The 25,594-nt window shown below is 47.2% G+C and overlaps 2 protein-coding genes across 2 annotated transcripts; both read left to right on the top strand.

The window, feature by feature from the left end:
* Positions 1-11,184: 11,184 nt before the first annotated feature.
* FOXC2 (forkhead box C2) lies at positions 11,185-13,871 on the top strand. Its single transcript, XM_006137359.4, has one exon. It carries the CDS (start codon positions 11,739-11,741, stop codon positions 13,113-13,115), a length of 1,377 nt encoding a protein of 458 aa, XP_006137421.1. The 5' UTR covers positions 11,185-11,738; the 3' UTR covers positions 13,116-13,871.
* A 39-nt stretch (positions 13,872-13,910) lies between these two features.
* On the top strand, positions 13,911-24,669 carry FOXL1 (forkhead box L1). Its single transcript, XM_006137358.4, has one exon. It carries the CDS (start codon positions 22,410-22,412, stop codon positions 23,622-23,624), a length of 1,215 nt encoding a protein of 404 aa, XP_006137420.2. The 5' UTR covers positions 13,911-22,409; the 3' UTR covers positions 23,625-24,669.
* Positions 24,670-25,594: the final 925 nt, after the last annotated feature.

Here is a 25,594-nt window from a genome sequence, read left to right on the forward strand (position 1 = left end):
GGGGGTGGAGAAGCGGGGGGAGGGGAGAAAGTGTTCCCTCTAAGAGTTTCCTCCCATGAGCAGAAAGAATTTTGTGTTGAGCACTAGTACCGAATTCATGTGGCTTGTTTGGATGTGCCATTAATAAATATCTACCTTTCCCCAATGCTGCCATGTCTCCTCCCCTTGCTCCATCAGCTCCTCTGATGCCTGCTGCTCCCCAAACCCTCACCCTCCTCTGCTGTCCTGACTCCTGCCCTTCTCACTGCCTTCAGCCTTCCTGAGACCTACCCCTCCTCCACCAGCCCTTCTCTCCCCCCTGTGCCCACTCCTCCAGTAGCCCCACTCTGATCATGTGAGCTACCCCTCCCCATCCTTTCGTCTAACACCTCCCTCGCCTCTCTCCTCTAGTGCTGGTCCCCCCCTCAGGTGTCTTCCCTTCTGCTTCAGCCCCAGAATCCCCTGGCACCTGCACCTTCCTTTACCCCTGCACCCTCCTGGTGCCTCCCCCTTCCCTCACTGCCCCTTACCCCTTTGCCCTTTTTTCCCTGATGCCCATCCCCTCACCACCCTCTGCCCCCATTCCCCTCATGCCCCTGTGCCCTCACACATGACTTGCTCCAACCACACCTTCCTCATGCCTACCCCTTCTGTCAAGCCTTCTCCCAGCACCTCCCCCTCCAATCCCCAATGCCCTTACCCTCTCTTCCAGCATCACCCTGTCCCCCCTCCCACTGACACCTCCCCTCTTGCCCTTTGCCTCATTGTCTCCACTTCCCCCCCTTGCATGTGTGTCTCCTCTACCCTGTCCCTTTGGTGCCTTCCCCTTTCTTCACTCTCTCCCCTCCCCCTCCGTACAAGCCCCTTCCTCTCCCACTGCTACCAGATTTGCCCAATACTCTGCGGTATGCTCATTTATCAGGGTTACACTTATGGGACTGGGGGAAGGTTAACAATTCTATCAGGGTATGTCTACACTACCCCCCTAGTTCGAACTAGGGGGGTAATGTATGCATACCGAACTTGCTAATGAAGCCCGGGATTTGAATTTCCCGGGCTTCATTAGCATAAAGCCGGCGCCGCCATTTTTAAAAGCCGGCTAGTGCGAACCCCGTGCCGCGCGGCTACACGTGGCACGGACTAGATAGTTCGGATTAGGCTTCTAATCCGAACTATCTGTACGCCTCGTGGAACAGATAGTTCGGATTAGGAAGCCTAATCCAAACTATCTAGTCCGTGCCGCGTGTAGCCGCGCGGCACGGGGTTCGCACTAGCCGGCTTTTAAAAATGGCGGCGCCGGCTTTATGCTAATGAAGCCCGGGAAATTCAAATCCCGGGCTTCATTAGCAAGTTCGGTATGCATACATTACCCCCCTAGTTCGAACTAGGGGGGTAGGGTAGACATACCCTCCGTGTGCTGCTTGTGCTTACTTGTGCTCTCATATGGAGCTGAATTCTCCCTGCTGCCAATTCCCCCTCCCACTGGAGCTCTCCTGCAGGAACTAGGTTCCTCAGGATGGGGTTCTTCCCACCTTAGCAACCCACACAGACACTCACACACGCTAACAGAGCACGTCTGAGAGGACTGGGTACTCAGCACTCACAAGCTGACCCCTCATATGTCCCTGGACTTAGCTGGCTGGGTTTCACAGCAATGCCACACTGCACCCACATGTGCCTTTGGACTCAGTGGGCTGGATTAAACAGCACTTTAAGCTGCCATCCTCATAAGCCCCCAGGTTCAGCACCCCCTATCCCCACTTTCACCCCACAGTCATTCACTGGTAAACCACACAATGAGCAAACCCCACAGGATTTTGGGCACTACAGGGATCTTTAGCTTGGGTACAAGAAGCATTGTTGCAGAGTGAATGGGGAAGCCAAAACAACACCCCTTAGGGAAGAGTGAGCAAAAGAGAAAGAAAGAGAGAGAGGCAACCAGCTTAACAATGCAAGTTATTTATTTCTGAGTAGTGAATAGATATCAAAAAGTTTCAATTTAGATTTAATATTGTAACTTATTACAAATGTTAGGTAACCATATAACAGTTTACATAGGGCAGGGTCAGGAGGCTATGCTTAGAGAGGTAGTTGATGGGAGAGAGAGACAGAGAGAGAGAGAGACCTCACCACTCCATGAAGCCGGCACTGATTGGGGTTTCCAGATGATGATGGTAGCCGGGGGTCCAGAGGGCAGGAGACAAGCAGAACAGAGCCCCCAGCACGATCAGACAGGAGATGATGCAGTTTAAATCCAGGTATGGGAACAGTTTTTCTTGGGGGCAAGGATAGGCGTTTTTATAGGGATAGTTCAAAGAGAAAGAGGAGAGACAATAGAGACTGATCACCCCTGGTTATGGGTGATGTTCCTTGAAGAAGCTCACAATGCAACTAGGCAGTTTCAGTATTTTAGATGTCAATAGGATCGTTACTAGAACTGGTCTGATAATGACTAATTTGGGTGTGAGCAGGCCTGGGTTCATTAGCATCTGGAGCAGGGATTTCCCATCAGGCAGTGCTTCTCTGCTTTCGGTGTCCCATAGTTCACTGCAGTTCCTGCCTTGGAAGAGCTGCTCTCCATTCTGTATGCTAATGAGATGTCCCTCTGTTCCATCTTTAAGGCTGGGGTGTTTCCTTAATTGTATCATCCTTGTCTGAAGCAGTTTAGGTGGATCTTTCCGGGCCTTTTCATTGCTTTGTCTTTGAATCTAGCAGAAGCCTGAGGGAGGGGGATGGTTTTCCATGAATGTCACTCCCTGGCTCCCCAAGAGCACAAGGTTGACAGGTGAGCATGTTCTGGTTCCCCAAGAATCACAGAGCTGGTGGGTAACACACCACTTCCTCTTATTCCCCTCCCCTCTTCCCCTTACCTTCAGCTTCTGCCTTACAGCTTTCAGGGTTGGAGTCAGAGCCAGCCCAAGTTGCAGGGCCAGGGAGGGGCACCCCTGGGACACCGTATGGTGCTGCAGTGCCGGGCGGGGGTGCCCCCGGGGTGCTGCGCAGTGCTGCAGGGCCGAGCACCACGTGGTGCTGCCGGACGAGGCGCCCTCGGGGCATGGCGCGGTGCTGCCAGGCCGGGCGGGGGTGCTCCCAGGCTCCTCAAGAGCACCGCGTCGTGCTGCCGTGCTGGGCGGGGGCGTTCCTGGGCACCTTAGGGGTGCCACGCCATGCAGCCGGGCCGAGACATTAGGGTGGGCCTGGGCACACCCAGCACACCCTGTGCACATGCCTATGTGCTACATAGTCCAGTTTTTTGTTTCAGCTAGACTAGACTAACACGGCTACATCTCTATTACTTTTGTATGAGGAATAAACTGAAGTCGGAGGAAGAGTATTCTATTTCAAAATAAGTGCTGTGTAGACACTCCCTATTTCAAAATAAGCTATTTCGAAATAAAATATGCAATGGACGTAGCTCAATTGACGTAGCTTATTTCAAGGTAAGCCCTGCAGTGTAGATGCACCCATAGTATCTGATTTCTAAAAGGGGAGGAGATAATTACAGACACGTCAGTCCACATAGAGGAATTGTCCTTCCAAAGATTCTGCCTCATCAGTTTGAGGGTATCACAATTACCCTAACATAAAGAGAGCTCATTAGGGACCCAGTCCTGAACTCCCTACTGTGAAAATCAGCCAGCAAAATATGATTGGGAGTTCTGCATGAATCGGAAATGAAGGACTGGCCTCCAAATCCTCAAACATCTGATTCACCTGGATGATTTGTTATGTCTGGATGGGGAAGCATTGACTTCAATGACATTCTGTTTAGGTGCTTTCCTGGGTGGATCCCATTGCGGGCCATGGGCAATGTTCCCTCTAATTTTTCCACCCATGTGCAGAATAAATTGTATTATGTGCTTCAAAGCAAGTGCAGATGTGCACCATCATATAAACACATGCTACCAGGTGTGGGCGGCTGTGGGTGCTCTGCTAATCAGCTGGGTGTTACCTGAATCTCTCCGGGGTGGCTGCCCAAGTGCTCAGCTTATAGGGAACACTGGCCATGGGCCCTAATTGCTTTTATTGAAGTCAGTGGATTTCAACTCAAAGAGAATGAGGCTTTAGGGTTATTTGGATTATTCTAATCCATTTAGCCAAACATGTTCATATTAATCGATTTCCAGAAATGGACGAAGTCCAAGCAGAAAAGCTTTCCTAAAGAGCTGACTTCTTTTACTTATATTTATACAGATTTGTCAGAGAAAACACTTATGCAATCAACTACGGTAGTGAAAAGAGAACACATCTGTATCTGCCCAGCAACACATCTGTAACTGTTCAGAAAGGAGCATCCTAATTTGTTCTGCTTTCTGGTTGGCACTGTAACAGACAGTTCTGACTGGGGATGTATATGAGTGGTATCCAACCCAAGCAGATTAAAACCCAAATTCATAAGCCTCCTCCCACCACCACCCTTTAAAATAAACCTAGGTTTCATTGTTCCCATGACCCTATATTCCACTTGATACAGGAATGTTAAGATTTTTGAAACTCTGTCTTCCCTGAGTCATTTTTTGAATATTTTAATTATATACATAATAATAAATACTGTAATTGAATATTCCATTACACTTAAGAGGGGAAAATGTTATTTTGAATAGTACAGAGAATTGAATTTCAGTGTAAAGATTTTACATTGTTCTGTTCATACACTACTGGATTTTTAAGAAAATGTCATGGGTTTTTTATGAATGTGTTTTTCCAGTTATACAATGTAATCAAATGAAAGACCAAGCTATTTCTATAACCTCTCTAGACTACGGTGTATTCTCAGTTTTTAAGAAGAACTCCCCACTGATTTCCACTTTAAAACGTATGGCCCTATATGCCCCTTTGTATATTTCATTTCAGGAAGAATATCACCATTGTTCATGAATTTGGGCCATGAAACCGTTTATATTGTTCTTATTAAGACTGAGTTAAAAGATACCTTGTGATCCCCAGCTGCAGACTGCTGGACTAAACTGGTGCCCACCAATGAGAACATTTCAAAAAAGAGAGCAGAGCCAAGAATATCACATCCTGAAACTCACAAGGGGGATCAAACATTCTATGAAGGCTCCTTATTTGGAATAGGGCAGAATTCTACAACAACACTCCACTGCCCCAATGCTCAGTAATCCTGCTGGTTTTGAGAACAGCAGATGCAGTAGAATTTGGCTAATGGATAAATCTCTGACAATGAGGCACCGCAGCTAACAAAATGTCTTCACAGGACTCTACCCTGCCGTCATTAATCAGCACTAAATCCCAGCGACTGGAAGGACATAGAACATAACAATGGCCATAGTGGGTCAGACCAAATGTCCATCTAGCTCAGCGTCTTGCCTTCCAACCATGGCTAATGTCAGGTATTTCAGAGGGAAGGAATAGAACAGGCAATCACTGAGTGATCCATGCCCACTCATCCACTCCCAGCTTCTGGCAATCAGAGGCGTGTGATACCCAGAGCATAACATGGCATTCCTTTAGGGCATATCTACACTGGGGATTTATTTTGAAATAACTCCCCTTATTTCAAAGTAACAAGGCGAGTGTCCACACAACCAAGCCAGTTATTTTGAAATAATGGTGTGTTATTTTGAAATAATAACTTCCACTTGTGAAGAGGAATATGCTTAGTTTGAAAGAGTTATTGTTTCAAATGAACTTATTTCGAAATAACCTGGTAGTGCAGACATATCCTAATTGTCTTGCCATGCTCCATGAATTCATCTAGTTCTATTTTGGCCTTCACCATATTCCCTGACGAGCAGATTGGCCAGGCATTGTTTGAGTCCTTAACTCTGTTTTTTTTTTTAAATAAAAGGAAAATGTACATTTATTGAAATTATTGTATTTTTCCAAAAAACGATGATATTTTTATGAAGTTAACTTTGATTTCAGATTTCTTTAAAAAGAGGGATTGTTCAAATTTGTCCATTTAATTTTTTTAGTGATTTTTTTTAAAAAAAGGGAATTCCATCAAGTGTATTTTTTTCTTCATCTCTATAAACACTTATCATTCACTAAGTTTTAACCAAAAAGGACTATAGTCAATTTGGTTTCCAATAATATTTTCTTCTCGTTTTCAAACATTAAGCATTGATTTAGCTGTACCAAAACAGAATACTACTCCAAATTTCTTCACTTTATCTCTTTTCTGTAAGGTTTATTGAGGAGCAATCCTATTGCAGGTTCATCTTGTTTTTCTGGCTCATCTGGGTTCAGTCTCTTTCAGCATTCACTCACTTATGTCAGTTTTGAGGACTGTGCTTGCTTTGGTGATTGTGTCTCATTTCTGTTTGGTTTTATGAGATGCAATCACATTCCAGGCACATCTCATTTTCCTGGCACCATCAAATCCTTACGTTGCTTGACATTATAAGAGGAATCTGTGCACTGAATGTGGTGGTTCTAGCTCTTACTGTTTAGGAGGAGATCTTAATCAAACAGACAGAGAAACTCTAAAATATATAGCAGATAATACATTCCACAGGCTGACTTTCCCAAGACTTCTTTTCTTATTGTCATACATAACATAGTCAACTCGAGCTTTAGTGCTAATGGCCCAACCCAGCTGCCAATAAAGTCAAAGGAAAGTTTCTCCTTGATTTCAATAGAATTTGGACCAAGCCCTAAATATCCCTAATAAAAGGGAGTATTTTGCTATCAATTATAACATTGCACATTTCACTGTGGTATCTGGTACCTATTAATTTTGCTTTAAGTTTTGAATATATTATAATGAAAGATAGACAAATATCTAAATATAGGTAATATCTTTACCTGGCCCAATTTCTGTTGATGAAAGTGAGGAACTTTCAAGTACACACAGAGTTCTTCAAGCTCAAAAAATTGTCTCTCTCACAAACAGAAATGGGTGCAGTACAATATATACCTCACCCACCTGGACACACTAATCTCCTGATATGGGGCGAGACCACAAAACTGCATACACAATAGTGAAAGATAAACCATTGTCTTATAAGAAGCATTACAATTCAAAAAACTTAAAAAACAATTAATGGTCCCATAGCACCTTAGAAACAAAAACTTAATTTAGAAGGGTAAATGTGAAAATCTTTCTTGAAGTGTTTTACAGTTTTAGAAGAGGAAGAAAACCAAGGAATGGTCCTAAAATCGTGGTTTCCAGATCTCCTTTGTATTTTTCTGGCACTCTTCACAATTCTTGCTATCACTTTTTATTGCAAATCCTTTCTCCAACCTCAGAAGTTGACACATTAAGGCAGGGGTAAGAATCCTTTTTTGGATCGGGGCCACAGACCCACAGACAAATCAGTTGGGGCAGCACACAAGGGAGAAGAAAAAAATCCTTATCATTGACTTGGCCCCCACACGGAGGAGCATTCCCCTTACACATCAGGGCCAAAGGGGGACCCAGGCTAGTAGATTTTGTGTGCTGCAGCCCCACAGAGAAAAGGCAGGAGCTGGAGCACCATTGTGGGCTTCTCAGTGCTGGAGAGAACCCTGAACCCCAGGGAATGGTTCCAGACAAGCCAGGGGGTACATTTGGCTCCAGGGTCTTAGGTTCTCCATCTCTGAATTAAGGACAGACATAAAAGAAACCTTGAAAATTCCCTGAAAATGGAAGCTGAAAACATGTGCAGATGTATTTCTATGCTTTATTTTCTGTCCTGGAGATTAAATGAAAACAGTAAGGTAAAAGCTTGTAATGCTTTGGGTTGAAGAATTATCCATCAATTAATTAGCATCATAGTCAGTAATGTACAAAATACCAGCAAAGAAAACTTTAGAATGTCAATATCATTTGGTTAATGGAAAAACTACATTGCCAATCCCTCATTCCGCGAAAAAACAGAGCTATGGTCCTTCGTTTTGCTGGAATTGTATGTTAGATCAGGCTTGTTAGGAAACAATTTTCTATTTGCTAGTGAAGGCTATCTAGGTTGTATAACGTTTTCCACGGGAAACAGCCAAGCAATTAAGGTTCCTCAAGGTAGTCAGGGTTGAAACAAACTAACCTGCTTTGAGTCAGACACTTTTGGATCGTCATTTGCTGCCATGAACTGATCCGCTCTGTTTGTGTGTGTTTGGGTCATTTTTCCCATCCTCGTTTTCCGATGGCGCTACCTCTGCAGTGTCATCCCTAATCATGCAAAGACTTACTCATATGCTTAAACAAAAGGAAATATATGTAGCACTTTAAAGACTAACGAGATAGTTTATTAGGTGATGAGCTTTCATGGGGCAGACCCACTTCTTCACGAAAGCTCATCACCTAATAAACTATCTTGTTAATCTTGAAAATGCGACATATTTTTTCCTTTTGTTTTACCAAGATCAGACTAACACGGCTACCTCTCTATTACTTTTTATATGCTTAAGGCAAGTATGCGCGCTTATTTTTGCAGGACTCTGGTTACAGGAAGAACTAAGCTTGGCTTTTGTTTTTTTTGGGGGGGTGGGAGGGTGGGATGGGGGTTCATTGCCAGTGCTGCTCCTTCGGAATAAATGTTTACCACTTTTTTATGGCACTTAGTAATTCACGTTTGAAGGACATCACCCCCCCCCCCCTCCTAAAAATAACGACACAAAGTGCGTGTCTCACATTTGATACATTTTGATACTACAACTGCTCTGCTAGGATAAGCCCATAAGGTGTCAGCAGCAGCATTTTTACTATTACATGCACATAAAGTTTGCACAGAAAAATATTTACGTTCTCCTGTGCATCCCCTAGAGGGCACCAAACCCCACAAAGTGAGCAAACTAGGCACGCAGTGGGCGCATTCAGGTGAGGTTTGGTGAGAGCTGCACTTGGCTCACAACTGGTTCTGTTGTTGTCTTTGCAGAAAAACAATGGGACACATCTCTCCTGTCTGATTCTTTCGGTCTTTGCAACCGGGTCTTTGCAATGTTCTTGTTTCTCATCAAAGCCTTCTCTGAGATTGCAAGGAAAGTTTCAAAGCTGGGGGGAGGAGGAGGGAGGAACTCTGGCAGTGGAAAGATGCATGTTATTGTTTTATAGTGTCCACCAAGGGTAAATAAAAGATTTTAAAACTCAACCTCCAAGCACGTAGAAGTTGTTGTTCAAATAACTTATACACACATTGCTCCGGGGAGCCCTGAAGAGGAAGAGAAAAAGTGTCGGAGCATTCCAAGGAAAAGAAAATATTTCTTTTCCACGTTTGCGCGCTTGGTTGAGAGAATCTCTCCCTCTCTCTCGTTTGGGGCTGAAACTGCATTTTTCTTCTTGTTGCTAAACGTTGGGCTTTGCAGAGTCATTTTGATTGCGGCGCCACCGATTTTCCAAATGCATGCTGCGGGGAGACTGGCCTTCTTTTGTGACTTTCTATAGAAACGTGCACTCGCTAAAGTTTTGACAGCGGTGAGCTGATGGGAGGTAAGGTGTCCTAAAAAGGCTGTTTGTTGAGACAAAACGTTTAGGACATAACATGGCAAGGTCTAAAGGAGCTAACAATGGCCAGTGTTTCTTTGGGCAGAGTTTCCCGTTTTACAGCTTTTAAAAATTGCATGTGCTTTTTTTAACCCCTAAATGCTTATTGTGCTAAAGTTTAAAAGCGTGAAGTTGTTCTAAAACCTTTTAAACAAACCTCGATTCTCGGTGAATACATTGAAATGACACATCAGCCGCCCTGCAAAAAGTCGCTTTTTGATTCTCTTTGTGAAACCAGCCCGGCATGTAGTCATACATAAAATCATCGATGTGTCTCTTTTGAAGTTTATTTCCATCAAAACGAAGAATAACGTCTTCAAGAAATCAACTGCGTTTTACAATCAGATTCCAGGACAGCAGGAGGTTGGGGGAAGGGGGTTAAAGTACGAGGTAAAAACCTTTCCCTTTTATTAAAACATTCACAAATAGCTTGTGAGATTCTGTTTCTTCAGGATGGAGCATTACCCCTCCAATACCTACCCCCTTTGTATTCCTAATATGCACATACTGAGTGCATTTGTTAAAATAAAATGAGGAGACATTTGTCACACACACACACACACACACACACACGATAAATTTGCTTTTTGTAAGTTGTGTCCTTCTCTGTAGCTTTTCACATTCCCGAAGGCTGGATTTTTTTTAATCTTCGAAAAAAATCTCATGCAGTAAATTATAAAAGGAGGACCTTATTTCGGTGGGCAATAAACACAGACTGGCTCACTAGCTATTTTATTCTGTTTTAAACCCGCTTTTCAAGACCTGTGAATCCAAATGGAGGGGAATTTGTTTTTTGCTTTTTATTTTACTTAGGGGAGAGGGGCCATGAGAAATTGTTTCCTTCTTCACCGGTTTGCCGCTTCTCGCCACAATCACTGCAGTGCGGATTCCAGCAGCATTGCAAATACAGGAATTTACACTTCTCCAGCATGCGTCCCTAATTAACCGAATCTGATTGCCTGTAATGAAATCATTAGGGAAAGCAAGAGGGGCGGGTTTCACAAACCCAAGAAAACTCGCCCTGATATTAGTCTTTTTCTCCTGGGTCTTTTTTTCTTTTTTAATTTTTTGACCAATCCACAGAAATTACGGGTTTTTAAAAATATACTAAAATCTTTTGGAAAGTGTTAGAGGAATCTGCAAGCTTGATGCCTCCAAAACACTCCTGTGTCAAGCTCTTGCAGCTGATAGCAGCCCGTGCTGTGAAATCTGATGTATGCCACCCCCATGACTTCTAGTGCTAGTGCTTTTATACGTAGCTACCCCTTAACAAGCAGCGTTTCAGAACCTAAGACAATGGGTGCCCCTTTCTGACTATGGAAAGAAGAGTGATTCGAATTAAAACCAAAACGGATTTTAAAATGGGAATCCCGCTCTGTGCACAGCACTGCAGGTTTGCTTGGATAAAACCTGGAGGAATGATCCAGCCGTCAGGGATATGTTTTCCATGATCGGTGATCGCTGAGATAAACCGAAGCGGCATGTTTTGCTACTTCCAATCCATTCGGTTCTTTTTTTTTTTTTTAACATTTAATGCACTTTAAAGGTCTACTGCAAGCAAACAAACGTCACTAATGAGCCGTTCTGGATGCGATTTCTCTACCTTCCAAAACCCCCACCGGCCCTATGCTACCTTGGTCCTAGCTGTTATGCCGCAGCCTCTCTCTGCCCACTGATTGGACAGAGCCATCCCGAAGCGCCCAGCGATTGGCTCAAAGTCGAGAGGAAAGGCGTGGCCAGCGCGGAGTAAAAACTCGCCTTCAGGAAGAAAAGTTTTGAAACTTTCCCAAACCCTATAAGGGGAGTTTGCATTTGCGGGGCTGGCTGGTGGCTCTCCACACATACAGACACACACATTGGACTCTCACACGCTCCTCCACAGCCCTCGAGTTTATTTTGATTCTGAGTTCGCAAGACGTTTCGCTGGTTTCCCCTCCAGAAGAATTTTTTTTTTGATCGCTGGTGCAAGAATTATCTTTTCCCCCCCACCTCCACCCCAAGATTCCTGCGAGAATTGTTCCCTGCTTCTGCCTCCCTGTGAGCAGCAGCTTTCACCACCTCTGAGAGAGAAAAAAATATAAAAGCGATCACTAGCCATCCACACTGCACGCTCTTCCTGGCGACCCTCAAGAATGCTGCTGATTTACTGCTGCTAAGGACCCTTTTTGGATTTGGGCAGCTGTGTGTTTGAGACTCTCTCTCTCTCCCTCCCGACCATCCTCCTCCTCTGCAGAGGAGACCCAGTAGGGCGAGCCCTCTTCCCCCCCAAACACCTAGCCTCTGCGCCCCTCCCGTGATTTCCTCGCCTGGCGAGTCGGGGGGAAAAGCCCCATCCATGATGCAGGCTCGCTACTCCGTCTCCGACCCCAACACCTTGGGAGTCGTGCCTTACTTGAGCGAGCAGAACTACTACCGGACCGCGGGGACTTACAGCAACATGGCCAGCCCCATGGGCGTCTATTCCGGCCACCCGGAGCAATACGCCGGCGGCATGGGCCGCTCCTACGGGCCTTACCACCACCACCAGCCGGCGGCTCCCAAGGACTTGGTGAAACCTCCCTACAGCTACATCGCCCTCATCACCATGGCCATCCAGAACGCGCCGGACAAGAAGATCACCCTGAATGGAATTTACCAGTTCATCATGGACCGGTTCCCCTTTTACCGGGAGAACAAGCAAGGCTGGCAGAACAGCATCCGCCACAACCTCTCGCTCAACGAGTGCTTCGTCAAGGTGCCCCGCGACGACAAGAAGCCGGGCAAAGGCAGCTACTGGACCCTCGATCCGGATTCCTACAACATGTTCGAAAACGGGAGCTTCCTGCGCCGCCGGCGCCGCTTCAAGAAGAAAGACGTGCCCAAGGAGAAGGAGGAGAGGCCGGCCAAGGAGCAGCCCAAAGCGCCCTCGGACCCCCCGAAGGAGGGCTCGGCGGAGAAGAAGGTGGTGATCAAGAGCGAGGCCGCCTCGCCCGACCTGCCGGTCATCACCAAGGTGGAGACGCTGAGCCCGGGCAGCCCCCGCAGCGTGGCTTCCACCCCGTCGGCCTCCACCGAGAGCTCCCTGCCCGAGCCCCACCCGTCGGGCAACGGGCTGTCGGGCTTCAGCGTGGAGAACATCATGACCCTGCGGACTTCTCCCCCCGGGGAGCTGAGCCCGGGCAGGACAGGGGCCGGGCTGGGGGCCTCGCTGCCGCTGGGCTACCCCCAGGCGCAGCCGTCGGTCTACAGCCAAGCGTGCAGCCAGAGCATGGACGCGAGCGGGAGCTACCACTGCAGCATGCGGGCCATGAGCCTCTACACCGGGGAAAGGCCGGGCCACATGTGCGTCCCCACCACGCTGGAGGAAGCCATCTCGGAGCATCCCAACAGCACCGCCTCGCCCCTGGCCACCATGAACCTGGCCTCGGGCCAGGAGAGCGCGCTGACCCCCAGCCACCCGCATGCCAGCGGCGGTCCCGGGCAGCCGGCAGCCTCCTGGTACCTCAACCACAGCCCCGAGCTGAACCATCTCCCCGGGCACGCGTTCGGCTCCCAGCAGCAGACTTTTCCCACCGTCAGGGACATGTTCAACTCCCACCGGCTGGGGATTGAGAGCTCGGCCCTCAACGAGCACCAGGTGAGCGGCAACACAAGCTGTCAGATCCCCTATAGATCCACCCCCTCCATATACCGCCACGCCACCCCCTATCCCTATGACTGCAGTAAGTATTGATTAGCATCCCGGGCAGGACAATTCCACCCACACTTAAGACGGCATAAGGAAATCCTTCTAAGCGGACCTGGGAACTAAAGAGTTTATAGACCCTTAATCCTCTCCCCGTCCTCTTTAAATTCCAGACAAGTACATTCTACTTGAAAGGGGATATCTTTAAAATATATATATAGCTATCTAAACCAAAGTGGCAAATTTATATGCTAAAGTATAGGAGGCCTCCGGAAAAAATAAGTTATGGACCAATATCACAGCGATCATTATACGTTTTAAAAGAAAAGTATATATATTAAATATATGAATATATGTCCTGGGTATTTTAAGTTCTCTTATTGTGCTGTAAAATGTGTGGATTTCTAATCAGACTAATTTTTCAGAGCCATTAATATAATATTTAAAGTTGAGTTCACTGGATTTTTTTTATGTTGCCCAAAAATTCCTAACAGCCAAATTAATTACAAGTGAGTTCTTTTCCCTTTTTTTTGTACAATTATGCAATAGAATTTCTTTCTATTTAGAGCTGTTCTTTTTTACAAGAGGGGGAAATAATTTATTTTTGTTGGTGGGTTTTTGGAAAGAAGACAAAGTATCTGATACTTTTTTTAAAATGTACGACAGTGTGATGTTTTGTATAATAGTCTCCACCCTGACCATTCCTGAGAACTATTTGTTTTATTCTACTTCACGCTTGTTTGTCTTGGTCTTAATTGTTGTACTTACCTTAAAATAAATCCATGTTGTTTTCTTCTGCTCAAAGTCTGGCGCATGTGTGTGTGTGTGTGTGTGTGTGTGTGTGTGTGTGTGTGTTTGCAATTTTTCCTGATTTTTTTTTCAGGCAGAAAACGTGGAAAACATTGATGTTCAAACAAAGTAGATTTCCTTGAGACTAAAAGTTTATTACTCGTTTTATTATTATTTATTTAAAAAAGGCCCAATTCACATGACGATGGAAGCAGACAAAATAGCATAGTTGGAAATGAAAACATCTAAGCATTCCTGGGTTAGTTTAGTTAGTGCTTTCCAGAGTTTGAAGATTTGCAGAACACTTTGCCAATCCAAGACAATTTGCCAGTTTTAAACTGGAGTAAGATTCTTCAATCCTCCAATCATGTGAATGAAAGAATCGTAATCAGGATAGGTTCTGATTAATCACTCTTATTTTAATCTGGTTCTTGACAGTTTTATTTACCTACTGAGATGTAGGCCTTATAAAGTGCCTTGAATGTAACCAGTTACCTCTTGGTTACAGGCAGTTGCCACAATAAAACAAACAAAATACAGTTCATAGGGAGAATGAATTAATAACATCCTGGGAGGATAAAAAAGGAATATCATTTGATCTGGATTTCATTATGAAGTACTAAGAACTCTCCCAGGGAATTCATAGTAGGATGGTTTTACTGTCTGAATGCATTCTCTTTTTATTTGTTTCCTCATCTGACTTAATCTTCTGCTTCCGATACCCAGTTTGAGCTCTCATTATAAATATCTGGGGCTGACAGCAGATATGTTTAAACAACCCAAACCCCTACCAACCTTCTCTTCCTTCAAAACTCTTCTAAGTAACTTTAACGTGCTCCAGAAACCGGGTGGCTAATTGTCTCTTAGTCCTACTAAACATACCACCACGTTTGCTTGAAAACGGCTCTTAAAGCCATTTTTATCTAAAGACTGTTTTATTCTTTATCAACGTGCTAGACAGTTTGTCTATCAAGTTAATTGTGATGGTATGCACATAATTCCCTAATGAATGTATGAGCTAGTTGCAAAGATTGTGGATAAATATCGATGTTGTAAGGTATCTCAGAATATAAACGCAACGTAATAAATACTGCTAATGAGGCAAATTCCAGATCCCCCATAAAAACCAAACCACTAAACATCCATTAGGACGAAAAAGTGAATAGATGGGTGGAGAAGAGCCAGTTCTTTGTAGACATAATACACGAATAGATTTTGATCTGTCAAATATCACGTGCTGTAGCATTATGGCAAAGTGCACTGAAGCTCTTGGTTTAAATGAAACATTTTGTGCTGTGTTTAAGCCACCTTCCTACAAAACCCGAACTACTTTGGCCAGATTCTCGAGTTTTTAGCTCTTAATGAAAAAGCAAAGAGAGAAGGAAAAATATCAGAGCAAATGCACCCCCCATCCTCTCCCCTTAAACTGGGAAGATGTTTTTCGCTTGATAGATGCTTTCCCACCTCACAATGAAACAACAGCTTGCTAGCATTGCTCTGTCTATAATCAGCAGTGAACTGAAAACCAGGTGTTTGAGGTTGGATGTTCAAGGGGGTGTTGCTTCTCTTGTGATGGGGGAGAGGCTGGGCTGTGTGTGTGAGAATGCCCCGCAATTGTGGGTGGTTGAGAGACGACTAGGAAGAGAGGACGATCCATGAGCATTGGCATGAAATCTGCCACTTCTCCGCCTTAGCGGGTCCCTTGCTTGAGACAGTTGCCAGTGTCATATTCTCTCTACAAAACAGGGCCTTTGGGTGGAGAATGAGGTTGCAAGCACAGGTGGTTTTCTGCTGCCCTTAACGGTCCAGGGAATTCGGCCTGGAGGCTTTTCCTTGTTTGTGTAAAGAGCACGCCAGGCTGGGCCACTGATGGGAGGCTAGCCCCGTGCCACCCAGGGCTGGCTCATTGCAGACGCCTAAGTGCTGATTACCTTATTGCAGTCGCGTCTTACCAATGGCTGCTGGGGTAAAGGACTTGCTGACCTCCCGAGGCGTGTGCTTTTCCCTGCAAGGCCAGTCACTGCTTCCTCTCTCCCCCCCTCCCCCCTGCATTTGAAAAGTTGCTCCTTGGCTGAACAGTTCCAGAGAGAGACACCGGCCCCCAGGTAGCAAGGCCCCGCTGCAATATACTTGATAGACGTTCCCAACCGGGCAGGAACGTGCGTTAAGCAGTGGCCGCGGGCAGCACCCTCTCGCTTGAGTTTCCAAATTTTCCTTGTAGTTGAGCTGTTTTCCACACACACTCTCGAGACCTGCCCGCTTGCTCTGGGCTATTACACCAAACAAAGCCCCTGTCTCCCCACAGCAGGAGTAATAATAAAAGCCATTTTAGGGTTTTTTTAAACTTTATTTCCACTCACAAAGTGACTCATCTCAGCTTAGGCCAAGTCTTGTCCTCTCTATCCCTCGAAGGTGCCTTTTCTCTGGCTGGTTGACTTTCCGCAAGACCATGTCCTATTAACCAATTTTGAAAAAATCCCCCCGGAAAAGAAAGCACTTAAACTGTGTCTCCTAGCTCTTCTCCTCCATGCTGCAATGGCTTCGAAAAAACAGCCGCGTTTCAGTTAATTTCCTAGTAGTTGGTGGCATTTTGAGGGCCAGGAATTTCTTTCCCGGGATAAAGTTTGTGATATTGTGCCTACCAGGGGGCAGTAGGAGCACTCTGAGAGCAGCTAATTTTCAGCCGTGTACTTTCTGTTTAAGCCTTATTTTGTTCGTGCCTAATATGTGGATTCCAAAGTTGATTTCTTATCTCTTTTTCACGTAACAAAAGAAAACCTACCAGGATAAAAATTTAGTAACAGCCACGACACACACACAAAATCAAAGCATGCTTTTCCCCATTTACCAGATTTCGAGTCATTCCAAGTAGGTGTGCTATTTTCCATAGCAGCGGGAAGGAGTAACTCGGAGGTATGTTAAAAAAATGCCAAGAAGTTTTTAGTTAAATCTATCCCTGGGAATCTTTTGGTGCTAAGCATGTAACATTTTAGGATTAAATACTTGTATTTCCCTAACGATCAGATTTCATCCTTATGTCCCTTTGGAAACAGATGCAGCGTTTTCACCTCTGCCTTGTATTTGACTGTTTTCAAGCAGAAAGGAGACTGCAGCATTTCCTTGTAGATTTTACAGCTCTACATCTAGTATTTAGATCTGTGGACACAGACTTTTTATAGAGAATCAGAACTTTCCCGGAAGTCGTTTTTCTCAGTTTCTTTCCATGTTCAATAGCACCCGGATCGTTTCTAAAAGCAACCGGTGTGTTCTCCTCTAAGCTTGTCTGAGATGCTTGCTGTAAAAGCGAATCTAATCACTAGTTTGTTCAGACCTGGGTGATTTTTTATCAGGTCGCCTTTTGCACACAAGGGCTTTTTACCCAGTCCGGATGATTTGTCCCTCAGGTGATGTAAATCAGCCAGGGGAATTAGAGCTTCAAAACCAAACCAAACCAACCACGATGTAACTTTAAACGAAGTTGTCCCTTTAGCTGGATCCTGGCTTTGGAACAACAAATTACTCCATGGCCAGAGTCCTTCCAGCGATTGTTCGTGGGACACCCCGTAGTTCTTTCAGCAGAGTTGGTTCGCTTGGCTTTCTTGCCGTGTGTGTGTGTGTGTGTGTGTGTGTGTGTGCGCGCGTACGAGGGGGAAACGGGGGGGACTGAGGGGTTTCTGCCCAACTAAGGTCAACGAGAGTTTTGCATTGATTTCATATGCAGAAGCATGGGGGGTATGTTTATAAGATAGTCACCCCATTGCCCCAGGTGCTGATACTCTCCTAACCCTGCCAGCCAAAATACTCTCCCGTCCCTACTTCGGGTATGGTGTGAAGCCACCCTCACTTGTTGTCCTCATGAAGGGACCGAGTCAGCATCTTGCAGGATTGGGCCCTACCGTGTCCTTGCGTACAGGGGAGGGACCAAGCCAGATCCCAGCGTCCCACGAAGAAGCCGGTCCTATTCCTAGTCTTTGCGCAGGGCACACGTCCTTCAGTGGGGAGCTGTGATCAAGGATAAACCCCGCGGGCCAAGACCAGCTTGGATCAGGGAAGTGGCTGGACTGTAGCTTTCACCTCCTCCGGGCCCAGTTTGGCTGGGGGTTTATTTTGGCTCTGAGGATTGTGGGCGGACACTGGATCAATGCATTGTAATGACAACATGGCTGGGAACTGCCCGTGTGCAGGGTTGGGGTGTTAGAACTGCGTCTGTCTGGTATAGTGAGCCCTGACAACTTTCCAGGACTTCTAATTCCTAGGAACGGCCATACTGGGGCCATCTAGCCCAGCATCCTCTCTTCCCAGGGTGGCCAAGGCCAGGTGCTCCAAAGGGAGTGAACAGAAAGGGGCAATTTGTGGAGGGATCCCACCCCCTATAGTCCAGATTCTGTCCATCAGCCGTTTAGGGACACCCAGACCACCTCGAGTAATCGCCCCTGGAGGATCCATCCTCCCTGGATTGATTTTTTTAGCCCAGTTATGCGTTTGGCCTCATCCCATCCCATGGAGAAGAGCAGGACAGGTTGGCCATGTGTTTGCAACGACAGGTTCAAAACCAGCAGCCCTCTTTGCGGTGGGTTTGTGTTCCAACTCTGCTAACCCAAGCAACAACCCGCTGCAGGACTCGCACGCAGTCAGTTTAGCAGCCCCCAAAACAACAAGGCACAGAAGAGACCGGTTAAGATCTCAGTGTCGTGACCTGCCACGTTTTGCCCAACTGTATGGACATTCCCTTGGGCACCCCTTCCCTCTTAGCATCGGGTCGCCAAGCCTCCTTGGTGCTTTGTTTTTCGTCAGCTGTTCCCTGGTGGGGACTGGCTCGGGAGAATTTGAAAAGCCCTGAGCAGGGCGGGCGGAGGGAGAAATGATTTGGCCTTCGGCAGAACCGGCCGCTGGGGCGGAGATCCGCAGCTGTGCAGCCGCGTTAACACCCGCGGCGCATCCTGCAAAGGGCAAAGTGTTTGAACGTGCTTGCGCGTTCCGGTACGCTACGGACTCCGAGGCAAAGGTTACAATGCTGCAGGGCTGGGAGGGGTGTGTGTGTTCCCAACAGGGGACCACTAAAATGAACAGGCTGGGGGTGCCCAAAGCTACTCCCCTGTACACATCCGATCGCTTTCCCGGGGGTGCCTCGCTATGGATTGAGGGGGCTACCTAGAGGCACCCGGCTCTGAACCGTGTGGCTAGGACACTTGTAACAACTGTGCAGGGAATTTCCCGGGGGCGACACGCGGCTCGGCTCCCTTTTACAACCCAGAACGAGAGCTCCAGACAGCCACTTCCCCAAGCTACTTCCATCTGCCCAGTCTCTGCTCCTTGCTCGTGACCACGGACGCTTTTACTCTCTCCCCAGTATGTCTCTCTCTCCCACGACAGTCTCCAACCTGTGCTGCTGCTGCTCCCTTTCTCCCGGCTTTAGGAAGAGTAGACCCAGGCGTCTCCCAAGAGCCCGGGTGAAGGCACGTTTAGAGATTCCCGTGCGCAGCCGGCAAAAAGACAGCTTCCCGCGGAGGTCTCGCTCCGACCAGCCCTGGAGCGCGGTCATCTCGCAGTCATTTAGAGCGCGTCTCAGGTTACAGGACCCTCCCGAGCAGCCCACGTAATGCGTTTCAGGAATGCCTTAGGGCAGGCACCAAAGCAGGGCCACGCAGCCCGGCGGCCAGCGCGCTGCTGGGGAAATCCAGCGCGGTGGCGCTTCGAGCCCAGGCGAACGTCTGTGTTCTCCGAGCCCCGAGGGGATTCCCTTGCCGCTCGGGCCCCACAAGCGAGGCAGCAAACTCTCGTGGGGCCATGTGAGTCCGTGGCTGTAGCCCGGGCCCGCTGCCATGGGTGAGGGTATTTATGGTTTGACTATTCCTTGCTTGGATGTCTCAAGGAGACGCACTAGAGTCTGCGAGAATTTAAATAAAGCCTCGGGGGAGACGGGCGACGTTAACCCGTCCATCTCCCGGTTAAAATCTCCGCGGCAGATGTCAGGAAGGTGTCAGCTGAGTGAAGGCAGCTGCGCGCCGCCACTGAGGCACGGAGCTCCCTTTACAAGGCGGTTTTATGTGAAATAATGTTTAACGAAGAGATGCGTAGGAGAATTGATTTCCAAACTGAGCCAAGGGTCCAGGGATTTTTTTTTGGCACACGTGGGAAACGGACAATCAAGCAACCCCGAGGAGGGAAAGGCGCTTGCTAATCTGAGTCGCCCCATGGAATGTGCAATTTTCATCCACTAGAAGTGGTGGAGGTTTACAACCTGTGTGAACGGGGGCCGGGGGCCCGGGGCCTAGGTTCGATTGATCCCCCCTCTGGTTTAATTCGAGGAAGTAGTGCCTGACCTCAGAGAGTTACAACCCCATCAATACGCAGACTTCGTGGCAGTGATGGCCCAAGATAGATCCCCCTCCCCCCAAAAAAACACCCTCTAGGAATCCACTTTCCTCCAAAAAGAAGTAATTTGCAAATCCGAAGCGAGAGGATTTCGGACTCCAGTTGTAAATCGGATCCCCTGCTGGATTCGTGGGAGAATGCAGAAATAAAAGCCACGTTCTTCGCCATTTCGGATCTTCCGCGGGGCACGTGGGAGCTAACCCCAAAGGAATCACCAATTAGCCTTTTTTAAAACTGCCCTCAGCCAGTAGGCCCGTTCCAGTCAATAGCTTTACCTGGTCACGGTGTACAGAATCGGGCACCTGGTTCCTAAGGGCACGGGTAATTTCCCCGATGATTTTTCAGAAGTTACCCCGCTGCTATACGCCAGCGAATGTTCGCATTAAAAGGCGTTTGGCTCAGGGAAGCCATTCGACTCTGGATCAGCTCCTATAAGACATGTGGCCCCTGTTTCCTTCGGAGCCCATTTCGCTCCCAGAAGAGATGGCCCTGGCAGGCCGCCTCTAAGGAACCACGCATGAGAACAGAAACGGCCTGTTCATGACTCAGATCTGCCTCTACGCAGCTCCCTAAAAAATTGCCTCGGGTCAGATGTTGATTTCCACGGACCATCGCTCGCCATCGGTTTTTAGACCACCCCCGCCACTGACTGCTTTAAAAACTGGGGACACCCCAGGTCCCTACACATCTGGCCCGGTTACCCACCAAGAGCGAGCGAACTGCCAATATTTCACAACCTCAGATGCCTCTCTTTGGGGAAGGAAGGGGGGGGGGGTGTCTCTCCATCAGCCTCATTAAATAGCTGACACTTCTTTCTGCATCGGGCCGAGGCTGCACCTTTGATTAAAATCGTTACATCAGTCAATTAAAAAAAGAGACCCTGAACGTTTATAAAAAAAAAGAGCATCACAAATGCCTAATGTAATCACCGGCCAGCTGTGTGCACTTGTAAAGTTGTTACAATCCCCCTCCTTGGTATAAACAGGAAAGTACATAATATAAAGCAACAGGCCTGCATTCACAAATACTAATCCTCCCCCTCCTGCCTGCCAAGTTCGCCTTTTATGGAGCGTCGCTTGCGCATTGCAAGCCCACCGTGACCCCCCAAATAATCATAAAATCCCCTTCAATTTGGGTTCCTCGAAAATAAGGCTCGTTTCACCGCTGCAAACACACCTCACTAGCCTCATGCCAGTCCGAAACCAGACTTTCTTCCTGCTGGCTGTGTGTGTGCCTGGGTGGGGAGGGGGGATTCTCCCCCTTGATCGAGGTTAGAGAGACTATATTAGCACCACTCGGTGCAAGCAGCCTGTTTACACAGAGTTCAGGAGCAGACACCGGATTGCGCGGCGACCCCATTTTTTGGTTTCCACTGACGTGTCCTGTCTACTGGACCGTTCATGCAGATCTGGCCTCTGGAAGCTTGGATGTCTATGGCTGATCTGAGCAGCCCTCACTGCTGGTTTGAAGGCGCAAAGCTAGACCCGCAGCGGGTGTAACTCAGCTCCGCTGGTTTACACCCGTGGAGGATCCATCCGTGCGCTCCACTTGGAGAGAGACGGGCCCCCTCGGCTCTTCCTCGCCGCTCCATTTCGTGGCCTGTTTCCTTATTGATACTTTCCCAAAACACAAACTCCCCTTTCCCCAGGAGTTTCGGCCCCTTCTCCCTCTGCGCTCCAGCAGCGTACATCCTGCCTGTGCTGTCTGTGTGTGCTCCCCGCGTCAAAGGGTGGACGTGATATTTCAAACATCAGATCAGTGCGTTTATATATTGGGTGCCCGGAAATTTTTCCAAATAAACACAGCTTGATTCGACTTGGGTGGGCAGACTTATCAACAGACTAATTCTATAAACAAATGAAGGAAAAACCCGGGGAACCATTGGCTGGTACCGGAGAGACACGTGGAGGGAGCCTGGAATTGTGTAGCAAGGATATTTTAATTAATGTGGGTGGGCTGAGAACACAAACGACTGTTTATCGGAGACAATTTATTTTCCAGTGCTAAGTCAACATATAATAGCAAACTTACAACAATTATTTAACATTTTAAAAAAAGAGCTATGAAGCAGGGACAGACGGAGAACAAACTGACTGAGGCAGGGTCGGCGCTCACACCAATCTCTCCCTGGTGGAGTCGTGGAGGGTTTCTCCCTTGTCCTTGGAAGCCCCATCCGCGATGAGCCACATTTTCAGCAGCCACCTCGGTCCCATGAGCAGCCCGCTCGCGGGCTCCTCCATGGTCTATCTGTACGGGGCGGACCGGGCTGGGCTGCCGGCTGCTTTGGGCTTTGCATCCTCCAGCGCGGTCTCCAGGCAGGACCCTCCCCAGAAGCCTCCTTATAGCTACATCGCCCTCATCGCCATGGCCATCAAGGAGGCGCCGGAGCAGAAGGTGACCCTCAATGGCATCTACCAGTTCATCATGGAGCGCTTCCCTTTCTACCACGACAACAAGCAGGGCTGGCAGAACAGCATCCGCCATAACCTCTCGCTCAACGAGTGCTTCGTCAAGGTGCCCCGGGAGAAAGGCAGGCCGGGCAAGGGCAGCTACTGGACCTTAGACCCCAGGTGCCTGGATATGTTCGAAAACGGGAACTACCGGCGGAGGAAGAGAAAGCCCAAAGCCTCCCCGGAGACCAGGAGCAAAGCAGAGGCGGAGGGGGCTGGACACCCCTCGGAGGGGCTCCCCAAGCGAGTCCGGGGGAGCCAGGCTACTTCCGCGGGAGAGGAGCCAGCCTGCGGCCGGGAGGACGACTCTGGGGATGCCCTGGAGGAAGGCGAGACCCAAGTCAGCACTGTGGGATGCCCCGGGGCAGCCGCCCCCGTCTCCGCAGCTCCTCCTGGCCCCGAGGGGCCCGCTGCCCTTTGGGGCCCGCCCCGTCCCTCCAGGCGCGCGGCTCCTCTGCGCGCCCCGCGCCCCACCTCCCTGGAGGAAAGCAGTCCCGAGGGGGAACGGGCGGAGAGTTGCTCGGAGGGCGAGGCGGAGGAGACTGGGCTGGCAAAGGCCAAGGCAGGTCAGCGCACCCGCCCCGCCGGCGCACGCCTGCTCTGCCCACGTGCCCAGCGGAGCCAGGTGGGCGCTGCTGCCGGGACACAGCCACTGCCCCCGAAGAGCTCCGAGAAGTCCAGCAGCTTCAGCATAGAGAGCATCCTAGCCCATCAGACTCTCCCCAAGCCAGCCAAAGGGGACGCGCAGGCGGAAGGAGGCTGGGACCCGAGCGCCTCCAAGCTGGCTTTGGAGAGCCTGCCAGCTGGATACAACGCCAGCCCCGCGTTCAATGCGTCCCTGATGCTCGATCCCCAAGTGCAAGGTAGATTTTATCAGATCGGGATCCCCTTCCTCTCGTATTTTCCTCTGCACTTGTCCGAGACGGTATTTAATTTTCAGTAACAAAAAAATATGCAATTTGATAGCCAATTATACACACACTACATTGGATCGTATATATATATATATATATTTATATTATATAAAATCAAGAATTAATTACATGGGTTCAAAATATTAGGATTTTAGGGTATTTTTCAAACGATCTTGTTCTCAGCAGATGTCTTGGCTGAGTTTTTTTCTTCCCAATTTACTTTAAGGTAATTTTTTTACATTGGCTGTACAAAATATACTCTAGAGGTTTTTGCATTGTTTGATACAAACAGGACAGGGGCCTGATGGTATATCCTTCTCATCTATCATGCACCTGAGACCTGTTTTTGTTCAACTATTTTAATTCCATGATAAAACGAACAAACAAACAAAAACCCATACACCGGTTTAATAATGTGTTTTTCGTGTGTGTGCATGTGTTATTTTGCAATTAATACATACATTTTCCAGGACACACAAGCAATGACTGTGATGCTTCCTGACCTCAAACTTGGTAATTGAAATTAATTGAATAGATAAATGGGTATGATTGGAGCAAAAGTAATCACAAATGGAATTTCCTTCTGTACTATCCTGTTTGCTGGACACTGTATGTAATTCATGGTGTGAATTCTCATGGCTTTAGTGAATGGTACTTGCATTTTTTATTGTTATCTTCATTGCGTCTGTGTCACTGAAGCTGTTTACAGAGCAAAATCAGATTCTGAATGATGTAGAATGGAGCCATTGCAGTTTTTATAGAATCAGATGTTCTAAAACTTAAAGGCCCATTGATCACTATAATAAACTGTTAATCATATGTAGTTACCTTGTTAAAAACTGGACATCTACCAGTGACAATTAACTAACTGGTCCCCATGCATTTTTCAGTTCTCCTAGATGCATTATAGACAAGAGATGTTTTTTAATTATTCCTTCCAGAAATATTGAGACTTTCTTTGTACATTAGTGGGCAAATGTCCTTTGGAAATCTTTTACATTATCAGCTTTTCTTATGAAGCCAAACCTATATACAATAAAGTATTTTGTGCAATGATATGGCTGATTCTTTAAACAATCACCTCTAGTTCATACTGCTGAAATAGTTTTTTTTGGTGGGGGAGGAGGAGTCATAGGAGAATGGCAGGGAAAAGGAAAATAAAAATGCTAGAAGAAAGATGAAATTTTACAATAATATTTCATTCTCAGAAGCTGCTTGAAGAACAGCAATAGTTCAGAGAGAATTTAACTCTGTGCATTTAGGTGAGTAGACTTGTTTTCTGGAAACAGAGATAACGTTCTTTGCAATGACTGTCTCTATGTCACATACATCCAGCAGAGTCTGTCCTTAAATAAACACCTTACTGTGGAGGAAGAGCTGGGCTTGTCGACAAAGCTCTGATTCAAGTTGCACGGAGCAGTCTGGGCTTTCTTTGAAACATCCTAGCTCCTGATTCCAGAGCTATTTGCATTTAGATGTGCAGTGCAGAGCTAAACATCCAGAATCTGCAAATAACTCTCCATTTATCTGATGTGGGAAAGTACAAAAAGTCACAGAGCTGTGGGAGGTAGCCCTGACCTCCAGAGAGACTTAACTGCATTTTTAAACTCACATAGAAATTCAAATTTACATATCTTCCCCCCCCTCTAAAAATATCAAAACCACCAATGAAAAGTTGCTTTTGGGGCTGGTCATTGAATTGCAAAAGGGATTCCAGGTGAGCATGACACACTGGTTTATTGTTTTTAAGTCTACCCAGGATGATGCATAAAACGATTCAAAATAATTTGATGGCACTATCTAATCCTGTAGCTCATAGGGGAGACATTACAACTGGGAAGACACTACAGCTGCTTAACAGATTTGTAAAGATGCGTACCCTGTTGTGCAGCCAAGATAAAACTGTTCTGATTGTTTTCTCATTTAGGTAATTGGGCAGTTAGTTTAGGTTATTTTATCTTCTTCTTTTTAACTACTACAGCCCCACAGTGCTTCACTC

This window comes from Pelodiscus sinensis, chromosome 12 (genome assembly GCF_049634645.1).
Source record: "Pelodiscus sinensis isolate JC-2024 chromosome 12, ASM4963464v1, whole genome shotgun sequence".
In the NCBI taxonomy this organism is placed as follows: domain Eukaryota; kingdom Metazoa; phylum Chordata; order Testudines; family Trionychidae; genus Pelodiscus; species Pelodiscus sinensis.